Here is a 20,642-nt window from a genome sequence, read left to right on the forward strand (position 1 = left end):
AAATATTGTATAGAACAAAAGTTAGGGTCATTTTAGTTATCTTATTTTTAGTTTTCTTTTCCATACTCAACAGTGCTACAAATAAATACAATGTAAACCTAACATCATCTAAAACTAGGACTAGGCTGCCTAGTTTTATTCCAATAGATTATAATAGGTTAATTAGCAGATTTCTAACCTCCCATGTGCCGAATCATGAATAAAATGAAAGATTGAAAATATCAAAGCAGAACAGATAGAAGACTAGGACACAGACGCCCCATGCAATATGATGTTTATATCTCCAAGTACCATTCGTAAGTAACACCCAGTTATAAAGCAAACAAGGTTTGACCTTTGACCTCACATGATCTTGAAGAGGGGATGACATACTACAAATATTTTGACAATCCAGCAAAGTATTGCCAAAATTTTAATCCGGACAGGATTTGAACTTCAATTACAACATCCACTATGAACACTCTTGCACACAACACATTGCCTACTTATGGTAATCATGTGCACCAATTTCTTTTGAAATCCTAGACATGACACAATTTTATGGCAAGGAAATAATGAGAAAGTAAAACTGATAAAAATATTGATCCAGTGACCCCTAATGCTTATGTCCCAAGAACACTGTATTTACTCTTTGGAAGTTATACATGTAGTTAAATTTTCAGCTTTGTCTGCATAGCCAAGGAATTTTATGAGCAGATCATACAAGATAGTTGATCTTTTAGCCTTTGTCATCAGTATAGAGCCAGGCCAACCTATACATCTATGCAGTCCAACAAAGCTCTATGGTAGGTAGCTAAAAACGAATTTTATTTTTCTTTTGAAATCCTTTAAAATTGGAATGGGACTGTTCCAGATGCCATATTGGGCAAATCCATTACACAAAATTATTAAGCAGATTCAAAGACTTAATCTGGAAAACTTTTAAAACCAGTAGTATCAGATGTATTTAAGTGAATACATTTCAGTAATGGTCTGTCATTATACTCTAAAACAATTAACCCGAACAAGTTGGCTCCAATGAGCATAATAAAAACAAACAAAATCTATAATTTTTCATTTTTAATTCACACAAGAATTTTGACAAGTGTTATCTTGGTGAATGCATGTTTTAGTTTGTATTTTTTTTGTATGTGCTTTTCTTTTTTTTTTATATTTGTTTGCATGTTATGTAATTGTAACATTTGATTAACATATTGAGGCATTGTTTGTTTGTTTGTTTGTATGTATGTATGTATTTCTTTGTTTTGTGTAAGAGTTGGACATGTAAGTTTAAAATGGTGACGATTTTTTATATAGGCCACAATATAAGTAATTGCTCGAGTTCAATACAATTTAATTTTACTCTGTCTCAAAAACCAATGCTAATAATATAATCCAATTCTTTGTCACATTATGTCATTGATATAACTTGGTCTGATTGTCTAGCGGTGGACCAAATATTTAATATACGATTTTTAAAGTAAATTTTTTATGTCCATCTTGACCAGTGTGATAGAATATCAAATTTCATCAATTTCATAACAGTTATATAAATCGCTATCATGATATATTCATGTTCATGATTTGAAAAAAAAGTATATTTTTCATGCAAGTCATTGTTACAAATATGAAACATTTCTTACTTTTTCTGCAAAAATAAAAAAAAAATCAACATCTGGAATTTTTCTTTGAGGAAATGTACATAATGTACATATTTAACAAGTGTTTCAATCACTACTAGTAACCATAGAGACTGAAAAATAACAAAAAAATACAGGAAAACAACTTGACTAGCATGTCAGTATTATATATCAATTTTGGCAGTAAAAGTTCCTGAAGATCTGCGTCACCTATACCCCTTTACATCTTAATTCTAACTTGCATTCTTCAGAAAGTATGAACCAGTCACTAGATATGTATACAGACCAAAGTCAACTTATTTGTTTTTTATTCCTCTGAAAATATTTTGCAACAGCGAAAGATATTCACGCTTAATGATAGCAAATATGGATCTGGCTTTCAGCAAAATCTTCCTTCTGAAATTTTCCCACCATCTCCCCACCTAAAATGGCATCCATTGGTTTGCAATATATTCTTATAAATAGCGAACCTTCTTCACTATAAATATGTATTTTCTTTCATTGTACACAAATGTTTTGCACAACTTACTTCTATATAATATACATGTTTGATTTGACATGTGTTGGTTTATTTTGGTGTGATATGTTCAGTGTGTTGTTGTTGTTGTGTGTATGTTTTTACTGTTTATTTACATGAACTTAATATATATACAAAAAAGAAATTAGGTCATCCTATTTAAAGAAAAATGTTCTTACAATTATAATGCCATAGTCTAGTCATTATGCGAAAAATACTTTTAACATACAAAATAATACGATGTTGGCCCATTCTTGAATAATAACAAAACATCAACCAGAAACATTGAAAAATATTCTGATCAAGGAAATTTTTTTTACCCTGCCTTTAGACGTCTAAACACATTTCTATAAAACATGCATGTTTCAAAATTGATTCTTGTTCATATATTCCATAGCATTTTTCTATCTTATAAAACTTAACATAGTCCCAATATGGGTTTAATGGCACTAAATAAACAATATTAGGATAAACTCCATTAAGTATCTCATAATAAATGTAAAAAGATATATATCAAAACATATAAAAGTGTACAGTTGAACCAAATGTTAAAACTCTGAATACTGTCACCCATACCCCACCCCCCATTTTTTGGATAAAAATAGGATGACCTTCTAAATAAGGAAAACAACAAATAATGATAAAAAATATTTTTTTTTTGACACATAACAATGTTCCGGAAGAGACGCATTTAAAAAATTTCCGGCAACAGTAACTGAGAAAGTTAAACAAGATAATCAATGTATTAATTACAACACTGGAAACAAAATTTTACTTCATTATTAATCTTTTAATACGAATTTTAAACTTTCCTTTAAATCTAAAATAAGAAATCTTTTTCAACAAACGAAAAAATTTCCAGTAATATGAAACCATAATTTGACAGATACATAGCAGTCTATACAAAGTAAGTACAAATAAAAATCTGTACACCAAAAACCTTAGAAAAAAATAAAAGAAAAACAAAGAAAGACAATAGTAGAAAAGTAAACTGAAATAAAAATTCAGCCAATAATATCTGCAGTAAACTAACTAGATATATATTTCTAGTGTTAATCTGCATGTTAACTTATTATAATGTTAGGGAATAATAATACAATAAACAAGTTTTCAATACAACAGTCAACAATTCACCAACAATCCAATAATATAAATCAATATAACAAAACAAGATAAGCTTCTGAATGGTTCTGTTAAAGCTTAGTATGATTTGCTAACATTTCCGTTAATTAATATAATTAATATAAATGATTCATAAATTTGTCAGAAATGAAACAACAAAAAGAGAAAACTTCGGGGTTGCAACTTCTATTTTATGGAATGTTTCTGTCCAGTTGCCTTGGTTACCTGGAACTGGTAAAAGAAGCTTGAATTTTCTTCCAACAAATTGAAGTTATCACTTATCACAAAAAAATCGCAAGTCCTTCTTGGAAGGGATAATGTCCGAATGTTCATAAAATGTCCATAAATGTCTGCATGTCGAAAATGTCCATGGAATCGAGGTTTCCTGCATTATACTCTTGCCCTTTCCACCGACAAAAAATAACTTTTTGTCTGTATAACTTTAAGCACCATTGCCTTTTTAAAACACAAGTATCACATCACAACAATCTCGTAAAATGCTGGAAGGGTATTTGAAGGGAAAGTAAATCGGGGGGTCATTTTGAGCGTCAATGGACATTGGTTGAGCGTCTATGGACAGTTTGTCTATGCATGGCATGAACACAGTACTCACTAGAAATCCTTGGTTTTATTATTTAAGTCACAATTACACTTTTATCACATTGTCTGCTTGACTTCAACAAGCAATTGTCCCTCAAGTGAATACAATTTATAATTTAGTACTTTCATGAATTCACTTTTTAAAATAAACAAATATACAAAGATTCACTTTTATTTTATCACACTGAGATCACTTCATATTATTCATTCCTCATTTACTTTTATAAATGAGATTCCAACAGGTTAATTTTTAATTTGTAATTTGTGCATAGCAGTCAATGTTCTATGTCCTCGGGGACTAGTTCAGTTTTTTTGAGGAAATATCTTGTATTCAACACTTCTCCTTTAAACAATGCCTGGATAATCTGTTTATCACATATTTATCACACATCTCAACAATTAAGTTCCATTTCCATACTATTTTCCAGGCAAAGTGAACATTCCTGTAACTTTCATTTATTCCTCAAATGTTCAGTCTATCGTCTCTGGCCGATTCCACATTGTCGAACATGGAATTTAATCGTCAGTTAAGTATTCTCCACCGCTGTCTTAGGAAGATTATCTGATCTAAAGATCACAATAACTTCCGGGAAATTCTCTGGACTTGAATGGTTACCATCTTACCATTATGTCAATATAGCTTAGAAGTTCATCACATCTTCATCACTATGGGGGGACGTCAATTATCATGATGTTTATCACTATTGCCCATCAAGTCCTGGGAATTGTTGTTGTTGGATCCTAATTGTCGCTGTCTCGTCAATGGGGGGGAAGGACCTTGCCAATGTAGATTCCTCACAATGAAACCTATCACGATTATAGTGATGCTATTTTTTTGACTGATGAAAGAGCTACTCTGAATATTTCAAACTCCCGAGCTAAAACTGGAAACCTCCCATTGGAGCATTATCTGCTGCTTGGAACTGGTATTGCTCGGAGTTCTGGTCAACTTCTGGTGCAATACCCCGGTCCTCTTCCTCTGTACCGAAGTATCGCTCAATCATGTCAAAAGATTTCTGGTAGATCTCTCTATTTTCATGACTTTGTAGAAACTCTATCTTGTCTAAACCTAATTTAATGACAAGATACAGGTCATATAATAAACATATTAACATAATACATAAACATACACACTCAGTAACAAAACTGTTTTAGAATCTAATCCTAAATCACAAGTTCATGTTGATGAGCTTTTCTTTTATCAAATTTTATGTTAAACAATTCAAACTGGACCAGTTTGTGAAAATGAATGCTATACAATAATGCCCAATAATACTAAACATCAATGTATAATCACATCATATTGAGGGTGATCATACAGGATGTTCACTCAAAGTATGTGTTATCAACCAAGCACTTATGGAATATCATATATATTTCATGATAACAAACAAATCATATTTCAAGACGGAACTCACAAACGTAACTAGTATACTTTAACATTTTCACAACATAACAGTGATATCAATTAACAGTTATTAGTAAAGGCCTTGATAAGGAAGGCAAGCAAGACAAGAACATAATAACTAAAACCCTCCACCCTGTCTGGTGCCAGGGCACACTTTGTGGCCAACAGGTTAACTTGGAAGTAAATTATTGGTTTACCATAGCACTCCTCAATCATAACAGAGTAAGGATTAGCTCCGTTGTTTGATTTGGCATCCTGGTCTCCTAGTCTCAGTATGTTCTCCAGACCATTCAGGGCCACCTGAACTATCTTACTGTCCATAACTGTCAACAAATCACATAGAGGCTGGATACATCCTTGATCAACCAAAAACCTGTAAACACATATATGTATTGTGTATTAATATTTCGGTCCAGTTGTAACACAAACATGATTATTACATTTGTTTAAGGGTATAGGTTCGTAAGTTAAACATGCTGCACTAGTATGATGAACTTTTCATGAATGAAAAACTTGCTTTTCTCTAGCATTTCAACAGTTGGCATTTATACATTAAAATCATAAATTGTTCAGATTATGTAAGAAATTCTTACTGTTTGAATAAAAAATTTTCTTTAGGTAAAAAAGCAGCAAAATTTTAGAACACACTTGAATAAATCTTTCTGTATACAATACACACTGATAAATCTAGCATCAGCTTAACATTGTGAGTTCAGGAGTACAAACCACTGAAAGTATCAAAGATTTCCCATTTCTTGAAATCACTTTAATATATCGTCCTTGCAAGATCCAACAATTTACATTGCTGGGTTCCAAGGGGACGAAGAAAATATTAAAGATTTTCTACTTTCTTAAAATAATATCACTTTATCATGCATGCAAGTTCCAACTGAAATATCAATACTGCTTGTCAACTGGGATAAATAGTTAAGTTAACCATGTCATGTTCTTGCCTATTCTAGAGTTTAACTGATTTCTTTGAAAACATGAAAAAATTAATCTATTTAATATATAAAAGGTCTTTCATCAATTGTGACAATATCATTTATAAATGAAAATGTGCAACCATAGGATACAGACCAATGCAAGTATCACTGATTTCAAATTCTCCTAATATCATATTACATTATTATCCTTTCAAGATCCAACAACAATCATTGTTGGGTTCCAAGGGGACGATTTCAAAAATAAAGACACAAGTTTCTATTTTTTTCCAATACATACTAATTAAAACTCAAATCTACAAATTTTTTGTTAAAGTTACTTATACTCAAGATGTTATAAAATATCAACAAAAATCTAGCTATTTTTCTCATTCATTTGTATCCAATAGAAGAACATGTAATGAACATTTACCTGATTTGTTCAGGTGAACCACCAGATGTTGCATTTGTGATTGCCCAAGCAGCTTCTTTACGGGTTTTGAAATCTGCTCGACCTAGGATATCTATCAACACGGGGAAAATGTTTGCGTCTATAACCGCCTGAAATAAAGTTACATGACCATCAGCTTCTGTTTGACAAAATTATGACTTAGTTTCTAAACATGCAAGCTTGTCAAAGTTAACTAAGCCATTACTTCTTTGATAACGGTTTTATTTCATCTGTATCAGAGTAATTATTTGTAACATTTAATCCAACAAAAGCAATTTTAACAAAGAAATAGTTGCTTTTCTTCAAAGACCTGTCCGCAAAAACAGTTTTAACATCATTTTGTAAAGTTTACATCTTGAATCAAGATCCAATTTCATTTTAAGCACTCATTTAGTTGGCTGTTTTTCAAAGAATAAAATAAAGATATTACCTGAATTTGCATCCTGTTTCCAGCAGTGATATTGGATATTGTCCAGCAAGATTCCTTTCTAATAGATTCTTTTGAACTACTCAGTAAATGCAGTAAACAAGGTAAAGCTGAACAACTTAAAATTACCTAGAAAATAAATTAACAAATACACAATATGCTTTTCAATATTGCTGCACAATTTAACTTCCACAGATTGTCAATATTAAGTTTCAATCTAGCCAAATAATTTTTTTTTTATTATTTATTTTGCAACTTTATGTAAGATCTTAGTTCACTTCATGTTTCATGGTACTTGGCAATCCATTATTTCTATTCTATAATAAAGTTTGTAAACAACTGCATTTTTAAAGAGGAAAATGATGTCTACATATAAATAAAGCAAGATAATATACAAATGCTTCCTATATAAATAAGTTAATTAAATGAACTCTTATAGTTTCTTTTTTTATACTTTAGTGCATTAAATGAACTCTCAGTTCCTGTTCTTATATTTTAGTGCATTGGTTTATAAGAAAATATGAATCCTTCATCACAAGGGCGAACTATTAACAGCGTTCCTAGATTTCGTTACCAGTACTAACCTATCCCTAGTCATGAAATTGAGAAGGCTAACAAGTGTGAGTGACATAAAGAACATAAGGCATTACATAACTACTTCTTTATCCAGAATAACAAACCTTCAAACATAATCTTTAACATACTACTGAAAATATTTAAACAAGCATGATTTCTTTATATAAATGAATGCTAGTAAAATAGTTCTTAATGAAATTTTCAGACAAACATTTATAATGTATCAGTGAGCACATAATGTAATTACTTGTGTTTGATAGTCGTCTCCAGTTACAATATTTCCTACAACTCTCAGGGCTGCTGATACCACACTTTGATGATTGTGCCTGAAAATATAGTCAAACATGTACAACATATATATTGACATAAATGTATCATGCTATGGTGTTTACTTATTTCAAATGACAAATCAGGGCCTTTTCCAGCTATTATGGGAAAAGACCCTGGCATAAATTGGGAAACGTTGACATTTTGAATTTTATTAAAAAGATGAATGTTTTTATATGACTCAGTTCCTTAACACGTGTATGATCATATAACATGTCAATAATATTAAGAAACAAGTCAAACAGTTCAATTTTTCTCAGAAGCTAAAACAATTTATGTGCTGCTGTTCTGTTTTTTAAAATTGGGGAAAAAAGAGAGGCTATTTTGGATTGTGCATGGGGCCTTACTTCGGTCCCTTGTGATAAGGTTATTATTGCCAAGTTCAAATTAAGATAAAAGACTTGAAGAAATGTGCTCTGTAAAAGTAATGGATATTATGATATTGATAAATTTTAAAGAAAACATTGTTTTCAACATATCAAAGTATTCCTGATACTTGACTTAAACCATATGGGAATATTTCTTATTGCTTTGTTCTGTATATATGACTTGAAAATGCTAGTTTCATAACACGATAATGATTTTAAATAGTTACACAGGAAATGCATGTAAAACAGAACCCAGTCACTTGTGAATGCACATGTAAGTACCACAACTTGAAACTACTTGTGGTTATTATTGATACAATTATTAAATTTCCTGAAGCCTTTTCTTTTTGGTGAAATTATTAAAATTTCCTGATAAATGTTGTGGTTCTACCACCAGGAAATTTCAATATGACAATAAATCAAATCGAATGATATAACTAAATAACAAAATAAGTTCTCGTTCTTACTTTAAAGAAGTTTCACAATTCAATCAAAACATATAATTTGATACAATCAGGAAGAAGTACATTACAAGTAATAGCAATGACTTTAGCAGTTTCTTTCCTGACTTCTACATTTACTCCTATTTGCCACACTACAATTCTGTACAATTTAACATTTTGTGCTACATATCTGTTCATACAGTTGAATCTATATATATCTCAAAGAAGACTATACTTAAAATTAAAGGAGATCTTGGTAAGAAAGCTGTATATCTTTAATCCATGTAATAATTCTCTACTAATTATTTTGTACTATGCCAGCAACATCATGAGAAAAGAGACTTACATAAGAAGTTCAACAAGTCTTCTACACACTCCGGAGTCAATCACAGCTTGTATTTTTTCATTAGGACCATCCGAGAGATATGACAGTGCCCAACATGAGTCTGCTAACACATCTTTATCTGTGTGGTATAATAGTCTGGCAAGCACTGGCAGGGAGGGTGATACCTAAATAATTATTTTATACATAATCAAAATCTGAGGAAGAAAAGTAACACATCAACACAAGTTTGGTTTAAGGAAATTTTTTTTCTACTAGTTTCAGTTCATCACTTTACCTTCATCAGGATCAGGTTTTCTTGAAGTTTTAAAATTCTCAATATAACAAACGAAGTATTTCTTGAATTCTTTTAAAGGTAAACATATCATTATGATATTATAATTTTTCTTTATACTCAACAACAGCATTTACATACTGCTTACAGTGTACATTTGAATGCGATATTTAAATGAGATAGGTAAAACTGTATTTTCTTCGTACCTACATCTCTTTCAAAATTTTCAGAAGTTAATAGGAGGAAGCCCTTTAGTGCAGTATGTGAAATGGATAATATAAATGAACAAGATTATGTACCTTTGTAAAGTCTGGAGGTGGGTTCTTGCCTCTACAGAGATTTGACAAACACCAAACAGCATTTCTTGTCATGGATAAACTATTGCTTTTACTTAATAACCTGCACAAAGAAATAAAGTTTATGAGATATAGGAATCATGCATTCTGTTTCAGTTGATAATATTCAACTATAAATTACATTTCCACTTAACTTTAACTAGAACTATCACTAAATGTGATTAATACCCCCACATGACTGCTTCGGAAATGAGGATGTTATTAGTAACAGATTACCTTGTAAAAGAATTGAAATATAGAGTTATGGTTGTGGGCAATTAAAGATAGTTGTGGTTCTTATATGTTGCATTTCCTTTCAATGTGGTTGGCCATTGATGAAGTTTAATTGAATTACTCTGTAATAAGTCCAGAAAGACAAAGAAAAGGAACAAAGGGCAATAACTCTATAAATACTGAAGATAGAGTTATAGTTATTGTGCACTGCACTTCCTCTTATTGTGCTTGACCATTGTATTTAGTTGTTTTGAATCCCAACCAGTATGTTTTAAGTTATGCTCCTGACAAGAAAAAGTATCAAAGGGCAGTAACTCTGTATTTTGTCAAAATGGAGTTATGGCTCTTGTGCACTGCACTTCCTTTTAATGTTCTTGACAACTGTATGAAGTTGTATTGAATTCCAACCATTAGTTTTCAAGTTATGCTCTGGACAAGGAAAAGTAACAAAGGGCAATAACTCTGTAATTAGTCAAGATGGAGTTATGGTTATTGTGCACTGCACTTTCTCTCAATGTGCTTGACCATTGTATGAAGTTATATTGAATTCCAACCATTAGTCTTCAAGTTATGGTCCGGACAAAAAAGGCAATGGAAAAGTAACAAAGGTCAATAACTCTGTAATTACTTTAGATAGAGTTATGGTTTTTGTGCACTGCACTTCCCCTTATTGTGTTTGACAATTGTATGAAGTTGTTTTGAATTCCAACCAGTACTTTTCAAGTTATGCCCCGGACAAGGAAAAGTAACAAAGGGCAATTACTCTGTAATTAGTCAACATAGAGTTATGGTTCTTATGCACTGCACTTCCTCTCAATGTGCTTGACCATTGTATGTAGTTATATTGAATTCAAACTATTAGTCTTCAAGTTATGGTCTGGACAAAAAAAAGCAATGGAAAAGCAACAAAGGGCAATAACTCTGTAATTACTTTAGATAGAGTTATGGTTTTTGTGCACTGCACTTCCCCTTATTGTGTTTGACAATTGTATGAAGTTGTTTTGAATTCCAACCAGAACTTTTCAAGTTATGCCCCTGACAAGGAAAAGTAACAAAGGGCAATAACTCTGTAATTAGTCAAGATAGAGTTATGGTTCTTGTGCACTACACTTCCTCTCAATGTGCTAGACCATTGTATGTAGTTATATTGAATTCCAACCATTAGTCTTCAAGTTATGCTCCGGACAAGGAAAATGCAACGGACGTCTGGACCGACCGACTGCCCGCCCGACTTACCACCGGGTGACTCCTAAAAAAATTCCCAAAGACTTGGACAACATTAAACCAATGTAACACTTATTCTTTTTTTTTGAGAGGGGGGGGGGTTTACGTCACATCGACACATTGTAGGTCATATCGTGACGTTCCAGCTTTACTGGTGGAGGAAGACCTCAGGTGCCCTTCTGTGCATTATTTCAGGCACGAATGGGCACCCGAGTAGAACCACTGACGTTCCGTAAGCTAGCTGGATAGCTTCCTCACATGAAAGAATCCAAAGTCCCTGTCGGGATTCGAACCCACAGCGGTGAGGGGCAAGTGATTTAAAGTCTAACACTTATTCAATTTTCCTCTATGAACAATAGAAAGTCAAATATTAAATTTGCATCAACTTACTGTAATAAAGGTACAAGAATTCCTTCACTAAGAACATAGTCTCTACATTCTGGGCTGTCTCCAGCTATGTTTCCTAAAGCCCAAACTGCCTGAAATAGTAATGTTAAATTTAAGTTATGTACTTAAAAACATTATCATCTATAAAGAACATCTCAAACATCAAAACTACTCGACTTATACAAACTTTTCTCTTATTTCCTTATTTTTTTAACCTGAAGACTCAACTGTTAGTTATTGAATCTCCAGTGAAACTAAGTTGTTAATGATACTGATATATGTAATGTATCAAACAGTCTTTTATTGATAATCCATCCGCTATGTTTCCATACTTATGATACAAGCATTTTCATCAGAACAACAATTTGGTCAGTCTACTAATGTTCAGTGTTTAATGTCAGCTCCTTAAATCACTGTCTTTTACAAGATACATACCTGTTCTTGCACATCTTCTATATCGGAGCTGAGGAGACGGACAAATATTGGTACAGCATTAGCTGCAATAACTACTCTAGTCTGGAGAGATGAACCGGACGCTATGTTAGTTAATACCCACGCTGCTTCAAACTGTAATACATCAATATAATCAACTTACTATCTAATATATAAATAGACTGGCAATACAATATGTATAAATCACAATAAACTAAAGGGTATAAAACATGAGAATAAATGGCCCTACAGAAATTTTCCGCTTGATTCTATCTGTGCTCTAGCAAGAAAAATAATATTGATATTACAATTTATTTATAAGGCACTGTTACACCAATAAATTCAGTAAATTACTAAAAATAGAATGTTTTTCTGTTGTTTTTTTAGCAATGAAAAACAATCATTATAACAAATAGTAGAATTCAATGCACATTTAAGTATATTTTACCTGTAATGTGTAGCTTCCATCTGTTTCAAGAAACTCAACAAATCGTGGAATGATTCCAGTCTGTATAACTTCATCTATTGGTGGATTTGGCTCTACAAGTTAACAACAAAATTATGTAATAATTGGGATGAAATAATCATTTGCAAAAGCTTTATATGTTAATATCATAGTGTCTAGTAATTTAACATAATGGTGTACATTAACAAAATCTTAGGTTTTATTTCATGCAAAAGGGTCACAGCTAAAGATAATTAGTAGTTTTTTCCCCTCAAGATAATTATAGAATTCACCCTGTCAGTATCATTTATTTTTCCAATCTGAAAAATTTGAATTCAGAAAAGAAATTGGAGTGTACAGTTATGAAAAGGACAGAAGTTACTTAACAATAATTTAAGACAGAAACCCATTATATGTTTAAATCTATTTAACTTTTATAATAAATAAATGAATACCTCTGGAAAGCAATTTTCTAAATTTCTGTGTAGCTTGTTCTTGTTTATCAAGATCTTCACTGTATAAATCTTGCACCATCTCAGGGGTAATACCACCTTGCTGCAAATAATAAAAAAATTTTTTTCACACTAATGTACACTGCCTGCATATGATTTCAATTAAGTTTTCATGAAATATCAACATAACAGTGACCAAAACTTCAATGTGCGAAAATCATGATATTAAAAGCTTTTCTACATTTTTTTTCTATTTTTTTTCTTTAGCTACAATAATGAACAATGTATGTTAATAAGTTAAACTATAATTTACCCCTAAAGAAGATGTTGAGGTGACAGTATGATCTGTAGCATCTGACCCAGTTACATCCTCATCACCATCTGCTGGTAGTGTCACATTTCTCTTCTTGAATAACTAAGGAAAAGAAAACAACATATATTCAACATATTTCTTGAAATTTCCTACAGTCTGCAGCTAACATTATTACCTTTAAACCCTTATAATGTTCATAGAATAAGTGAGTATACTTTTCCATGTCTTTATATACCAGTAAGTTGATGTGTGTTTCTCCCATATATAATTTTTGTAATAATTTACTTGATTAGATTATTAATTCCTTGCAAGAATTACAAACTCTTGACCAATGTTATTTCAAAAAGGAAGTATTTGCTTTAAAATTTTATATACTAACTTGTTCATCACGTTTTTGTTTACGTAGTTGGATACCTTCTTCTTCTCTCCGTCTTCTTAATTCAAGGGAATCTAAAGCTTTATTTTTGTATGATTTCAAACGATGGGCAGGTCCAGTGCTATCTGCAGACATCTGAAAATATCATTTAAAATAAAGTTACTGACAAGATAGGAGCAATGTGCTAACTTTGGCTAGTAAAATATACATTATGAAATGTAAAATAACAAAAATTATCAGATTATTCAGATAAATTGCCATGAATGTCAATAGATATATTATCAATGAATCAGTAATAATTACTTCTTAAAAACAAGTTATTTATAAAAAAAAATCATTAAAAAAAGTTAGAAACACATGGGTATTGTTTTCTTATCTCTCTGCCCAGATTATCCTGTAAAGGTCAATCTCATAATCATGTGGTCAAACATTTTGACAAGATGGTGGCTAAGAATATTTTACCTGTCGGAAACTATGAGGGAGTTATAATAAGTTTTTTATATGTCCATCCTTGGCTTATCAACAGATTAGACATAGTAGTTTTACCGGGGTATGCTTCACTTACTTCATGGCATGCTGAATGTATGAATACAAGTGTTTCAGATTCCTTTCAAGATTATTGGTGGACTTTCCCTAAGGAGCTGTCTTCAGCGTTGAGGGCATGTCATCAGGTCAAGGATTTCATGATATTTATGGACTGTCCGTAAATTTATACATAGTCTAGAATTTTAAAGATTTTTCAATCCATAAATTTACAGATGTTCAATGTGAAATTTGCTGTTTTTGGTTTTACACTAAAAAGTAATATCCTAATCATAAGATATGTTGTTTTATTGATTGATTATATTTACAAAAGTAATGGGGTAATGAGTTTCATCTTTGTATGATGATTTTGAAATTTTTGTTAAAAGTGAAAATTGAAAGTCATCAAATTGCTCTGAAACTTATCATACTGTTATATTTATTCATATTATACGTAAGTTACGTAACCCTATTCAATTTAACCTGCGGTTTTGAATTTTAATGCAATTTCTACTATTTTCTTACTTGATGTCTAAAACAATCTGTAAAATTATGGATCGTCCAAAAATTTACAGACTGTTCATAAATATCATGAAATCCTATAGTCCAATATATTAGACGTTACAGGCTTGTTATAGTTTATGTCGGTCAAGCCTGACGTCTAATAGGTATTGCTCAAAAACGCATAGCATCATAAAAAATTCAAAAAATGTCTTTTGTCTTGCCTTTCAAGCTTTATTCAAAAGCTTATCTTCTTTTCTTTCAATTTCATGCTCAATCATACACAAAAACTCTCAAACAATGTACTTATCAATTTAAAATAAAATATAAACATCAATCTATTTTTGTCTATCAGCCATACTGGTTAAGCAAGGTGCTTTACAGATTGATTCCAAACTTTTGAACGGAATATATTCGAACACACTGACGGAGCATGGGCAATTATTTCGTTAAAAAAATATTCCGTTAGATTGTTTTGACTCATTTAACGCTTGCACTTGAATTAGCCAATCAGATTTCGCGCACTTTATGGCCGCCATTTGTTTATCGGCTGTAAAAAGAATTGAAATACATGAGAGGATTTAATCATGATTTTTCGGATGTGACAGTTTAATTATTTTGACAAAAGGTATTTTTTTTTTAGTTTTGTTCATAAATAGGTCAAAACTTATGTAAATACACGCTGTCTTCATTGTTTTTCGTTCCGCCCGATTTTCTGGCGGAACATGCTATGGGTTTTTGAGCTATTTCGATATGACATTGCTTTGCCCAGAAGCAAAAATATCTCGCAGCGACGTCATATTTATAGGACTAGAAATCCTAGACCTGGTCTTTATAATATAAATGGGTACGCTGAATACCTTAAACTAGCTATAACTATCATAATCAAAATTATTTAAAGGAAACAATTAAATGATGTATACAAGTCAACTAAGGTCACTCAGGTGCTATTGCGGTGATTTGGAGGGGGGGGTGAATTATCTTGGGGGGTGAAGGTTCTTCAAAAGAATTAGTAACGATTCGCCACACTAACGATTCGCCACAGAGTAATAACGATTCGCCACAGTTAAATAACGATTCGCCACAGTATGATTATAGATCTAACAATGATTTTTTTTTAGTTATCAACAAACTTTTTCCTTTTGTTTTAATAATTTGACAATGACAATAATTTAATAATGTTTCTTAATACAATTAACATGAACTTAAAGCCCCCATCGCGGATTTTCAATTTATCAAAGTAACATTATTACAGGAGTACATTTACAAGAAAGAAATTATATGTTGAAATAAATATTGAATTTATCATAAACATAAATGTCAATTTATATTTATATATATAAATATATATTTCATATATTATATATATGTCAAATATTTAAAAAAAATATTGCAAAAACATGTGATCATTACGAAAATTGATTTACGATAATTGATTAAAGAACGCATATCTTAAACATTTGTCACACCTTTAATTCAAATAAGCCAATCACCTTAAGCTTGTTGTAGAAATATTTAATTGACGCCGAAATAATCCTTTAATTATCTGACAATGTGAGCAGATTTCAAAACAATGCGGCAATTAAGCTTATTTATTGGCGACGCCGGTGAGCGGCGTCGTCTATTATGGAATGCTTTTTATTTTTGCCTATGGAAGGAGCTGTTATTATTAGCAGTTAATTTCATGTTGTGTTAATTATGTAAATTTTGTAATAATATATATGTTAGTTATATAAATGTGTATAAATTAGTAGTTACTACAATCAGATAATAAAGCTATACTTGTAAATTTAGGAAAATCAGTGTTGCATCTAGGACGCGCGATTGCGCGATTTGCGCATATTTTATGCAGATCGCGCATTTTAATGAAGTCAACGCGCGCCAAGTCGCGCATCTGACAATTTTTTAACTTTATTCAGTTTATCTTCATCGTGTCTTGAAAGCTTCAGCCATGTTTGTTTTCACTCGTGGTAATGACTAAAATACGTACTAAAAAGCGTGTAGCAGCCGACTGGGTCATCTCGCGTGTATTTTGTAGTATTCGTCAATATTTTATTTTTTCTACTTCCGTTTTTTAGCCGACGATAGCTGTCAAAAATGCCTGAACGTAAAATAAATGAATTATTTTCGATAAGTCATAGTGTAAGGTAAATGTATGTCCCCCACATTTTTTTCAAGTCCCCCACATTTTTCAGTTGAGTGGGGGACAATCCCCCATAATTTTGAAATTCTAGATGCAACACTGGAAAATATATAGATGTAGCTAATAAAAAAGCTACAATAATTGTTACTACCGGTTGATAATTCATAACACATTTTGAAATGTTAATTGTTTCAACTTATTATCGTTAAAAAGATACATGTAATCACGGATTTACATCCGTGATGTAATACTATACTTTTGACGCTGTTAATTATTGTCACGTCTTTTCTGTTTTTTTGGTGTTTTTCTTCTTACTGGAACTTTTTATTTCTATGAATGATAATGAAATTGTGATGTTCTCAGAGTTCCAGATAATTTTTTTACACTGGGGGTAATTACCCCCACTTTTCAGAATGTGGGGGTAAATTTAGATATATCGTAAATCTAAAGGGTACAATTAAATGACTTACTTTTTTGTACAAAAATAATATGATCCTTTGAAAATAGAATATTTTTTAATGAAAATACATTAAAGATATTTATTTTGTATTAATTTAGCAGATATTCAGCGTGAATTCACTTCAATTGAAAGGCCTTTACCATATTCTTATTTTATTTTATATTGTTTACAACAAAAATTGGTGACAATACATAAACAGTAACGTTACAAATAATCATCAATCAATTGCCGATTTCTGCATGTTTATTGCACCTTCATTAGCCCATACATTGCCAGCTTTAAATTTATGACAAGTCAGATATTTCATTCGTACTTCAGTACCAGTTTCTGAAATTTGAAGCCACGGATAACATTTTTGCCAATTTTCAAGTGTTGTGTTGCGATTCACAATTATGTGCGCCCTTTTCGTTTTAAATACACGATCTAAAATGTCTTCAACAATAGGATTCACAATTGTTTTAGTGTGTAACTGAGTTGCGTTAAAAAATTGTCAATTTTCCTCTGCTTTGGTTTGGAAGCAGCCATGATTTACGTCTTTATTAACAAACGCTTGCAATTATAAATGGAAATCAAGCCACACGTTTTACCAAGCGTCTACGCGATAAAGACATAATTTGACTGGTTTACAGAATGAAAAGTAGTTGGAAGTATTTTGGCGGGTATTAAACGGAAAAAGATACACAGTCAACTGTTAAACGGAAATGGAATCAGCTGTTTCGAAAATGAAAGTACACACCAAATACGCTTCGATTTTTCATTCTTTGCGTATTTAATTTATAGCGTGCGTAAATGAACGCAACAAATTTGAAATATGGTGCGTATTTAGCTGCTTTTGAAGCGTAAAATACGCCGATACGCACGTTATCTGGAACTCTGGTTCTTTGTTCCTTTATTTGCAGCTGTCTGTTCTCCGTTAGAATGTCATCAGTTAAAACTTTTTATGTTCTTCTTATTATTTTTTTCTTTACTTTTGTCATGTGACCACAGAATTATTATATTTGTAATTATTGTATGTAACGAGATACTGTAAATGTATAAGTTACCGAAATAAACTATTTCTACTTCTTCTATAAATAACTTATCTAAAATGTGTAATGTAATTTTAGTAATAAAATATTTATGTGTCTTTATTTAAAAAAAAAAGCTTTCGTATAATTTTCCAGTTTATTTATAAGTTTTTCTCATCTACAATGTGTGATGTAATTTTGGTAATAAAATATATTTATTTTCATGTGTTTTTATTCTATAAAAGTTGTTAGTATATTTTTCCAGTTTATATAAATAACGAAGTTATAAAATGTGTTACGTAATTTTGTTAATAAAATATTTGGTTTTCGTGTGTTTTTTATTCAATAAAAGCTGTATTCAGTGTAATTAATTTATGTAATTAACAAGGAAGTGGCTAGCCGTACGGGCCCGTACGGCTAGCCAAAAGTTCTAGCCGTACGTGAGTCACGTACGACTAGCCAGGACACACTGTATTGGCTAGCCGTACGGCACTTTTCAAAAATATATGGAAGGCGAAAGTGCATATGTTAATTATGACTTAAAGCGAGAATTTTAGACAAGAATGTTTACTTTTTAGAGATTAATCGACGCGTTGGCTACAGTAAAGAATGTACTTCGTCATCTCAAGACGTCGAGAAAAAATAGCGTTTGGTTGCAGTTAAATAACACAATTGAAATAGTTTACAAAATTTTGATGATAATCCTTTTTTTGTTCCATTAAGTTTAATTTTTAAATTGAAAAAAAAACACCGAAAATAATTGTTGTTGGGCTCTGATAATTGCGTCAATTACCGTCGGTATAGAAGTTTGTCCATCGTCCATCATTAAGGAAAGTTTGCATTATTAAATTATTTTTCTTTTTCACTGTTTTTTTTAATATTCTTTTTTTTATTTACATGTATTTATTTATTCCCCTCCGATCATTATTTATTCGATCCATGTGCTTAACAGATTTAACAATTCATCTTTCATACAAATCATAAGCATGAACATTAAGGACGTTAATTTTATTAAGCTAGATTATACAACGCTTACTCGTATTCATTTTTTTTTTTTGCAAAATTGCGGAGCATCTTTATTGAAGTGAACAAACTAGGACAAATGCGGAGATTTGATTAAAATCGTCGTTTAAAGACACAAAATAAAATATGCATTTTCGACTTCCATATATTTTTGAAAAGTGCCGTACGGCTAGCCAATACAGTTTGTCCAGGCTAGTCGTACGTGACTCACGTACGGCTAGAACTTTTGGCTAGCCGTACGGGCCCGTACGGCTAGCCACTTCCAATTAACAAATGAAATATAAAACGGAAAAAAAATCCCATCAACAATTTGAAAACATGTGTGAAAAAGTTTGTATTTGAACACGTGGCGAATCGTTCTTTAACTGTGGTGAATCGTTATTACTCTGTGGCGAATCGTTACATTACCCTTCAAAATTCGAGAGACTATCTAGTGGGTGTAGTGTCTTGTTCCCTGTGCTAAGGCCCGAATTGGTTGAAATCAACAGCATATAAAAACTAATTTCACAATCAGTTTCATATAAAAGATACGTATAATAGGCATATATTGAGAACAGATATCAAAATTATTTCAACTTCGTAGAAAACAAACAAAATGAAACATGTGCTTCCAAAATATTTCATCTTGTGGACATGAATAAAACTGGGATTCGATGAGTAAATAAGCAATTAATCTATTGAGCAATTGTAGATAGAAAATAATTGTTAACTATAACAAATTTACCTCTTAATCTGTTTGTAAATATTTGTAAACTTTGAATAAAAAAGTGCTAGTTTTCCTTTCAGGTTCCGTCTCAGCTGTTAGTAATACGCATGCGTGATAAAATATTTTTTTATCAAAATGATTAGTGTGTGTATTTATATACAATTTTTTATTCTTTCTATTTAATTTCTTTATGTCTTGATGGTTATTAATACAAAATATCCTTAAAAAATACCCTCGGACATTCTCAAGGTTTGTTACGAGATTGAAATTAAAGATGGCTGCGCCTATGAACAACAATGCTGACTTTTACTGTCCCTGTGAAGATTTCATGCAATTTGAGGTAGTGTCATGTAACCGTATGCAAAAATTGTGAAATGACTGTCTTCACATGAAATGAAAAACAAAGAAATTATATCTTATTTTGCTCATTTATCTCTCTAAACCAATTATTGAATAAACGGTGCTAATGACGAATTGCTTGCTCGTGAGAATGATCCAACTTGAATGTTAGATTACAAGACTTTTTACCTCATAGACGTTTCGACCTTCGAATTTTCGTTTGCAAAACCCTGGTCTTTTCAACACTTTTTAAAAAAAAAAGTGATCTACCAATAATCTCTCTATGGAAAGGAATTTCACATTGAGTTGTTTTCCAGAGTGCGATAAATTTGTATGAATTATGCG

At 31.4% G+C, this 20,642-nt stretch overlaps 1 protein-coding gene across 1 annotated transcript; it reads right to left on the reverse strand.

The window, feature by feature from the left end:
- Positions 1 to 1,046: 1,046 nt before the first annotated feature.
- LOC132719572 (importin subunit alpha-7-like) lies at positions 1,047 to 20,128 on the reverse strand. Its single transcript, XM_060703354.1, has 14 exons — positions 19,977 to 20,128; positions 13,600 to 13,731; positions 13,221 to 13,322; positions 12,911 to 13,010; positions 12,459 to 12,550; positions 12,014 to 12,145; positions 11,582 to 11,670; positions 9,698 to 9,797; positions 9,128 to 9,291; positions 7,891 to 7,969; positions 7,071 to 7,196; positions 6,623 to 6,750; positions 5,464 to 5,639; positions 1,047 to 4,927 (listed from the first exon to the last, which is right to left on the reverse strand). The coding sequence occupies exons 2-14, from the start codon at positions 13,729 to 13,731 to the stop codon at positions 4,737 to 4,739; spliced, it is 1,611 nt and encodes a 536-aa protein (XP_060559337.1). The 5' UTR covers positions 19,977 to 20,128; the 3' UTR covers positions 1,047 to 4,736.
- Between the last annotated feature and the right edge of the window lie 514 nt (positions 20,129 to 20,642).

Source organism: Ruditapes philippinarum, unplaced genomic scaffold, assembly GCF_026571515.1.
Source record: "Ruditapes philippinarum isolate M1 unplaced genomic scaffold, ASM2657151v2 ctg6730_1_1_1_1, whole genome shotgun sequence".
NCBI lineage: Eukaryota > Metazoa > Mollusca > Bivalvia > Venerida > Veneridae > Ruditapes > Ruditapes philippinarum.

What these genes read in the sequence shown, in the direction of transcription:
- LOC132719572 (XM_060703354.1), bottom strand. Translation starts at nt 13,731, where the DNA reads ATGTCTGCAGATAGCACTGGACCTGCCCATCGTTTGAAATCATACAAA. An exon ending in ATTCTTGTACCTTTATTACA is followed by an intron (nt 9,798 to 11,581) that starts GTAAGTTGATGC and finishes TTCTTTGTGCAG; the next exon opens with GTTATTAAGTAAAAGCAATA. An exon ending in GAAACAGGATGCAAATTCAG is followed by an intron (nt 6,751 to 7,070) that starts GTAATATCTTTA and finishes ACTTTATTTCAG; the next exon opens with GCGGTTATAGACGCAAACAT.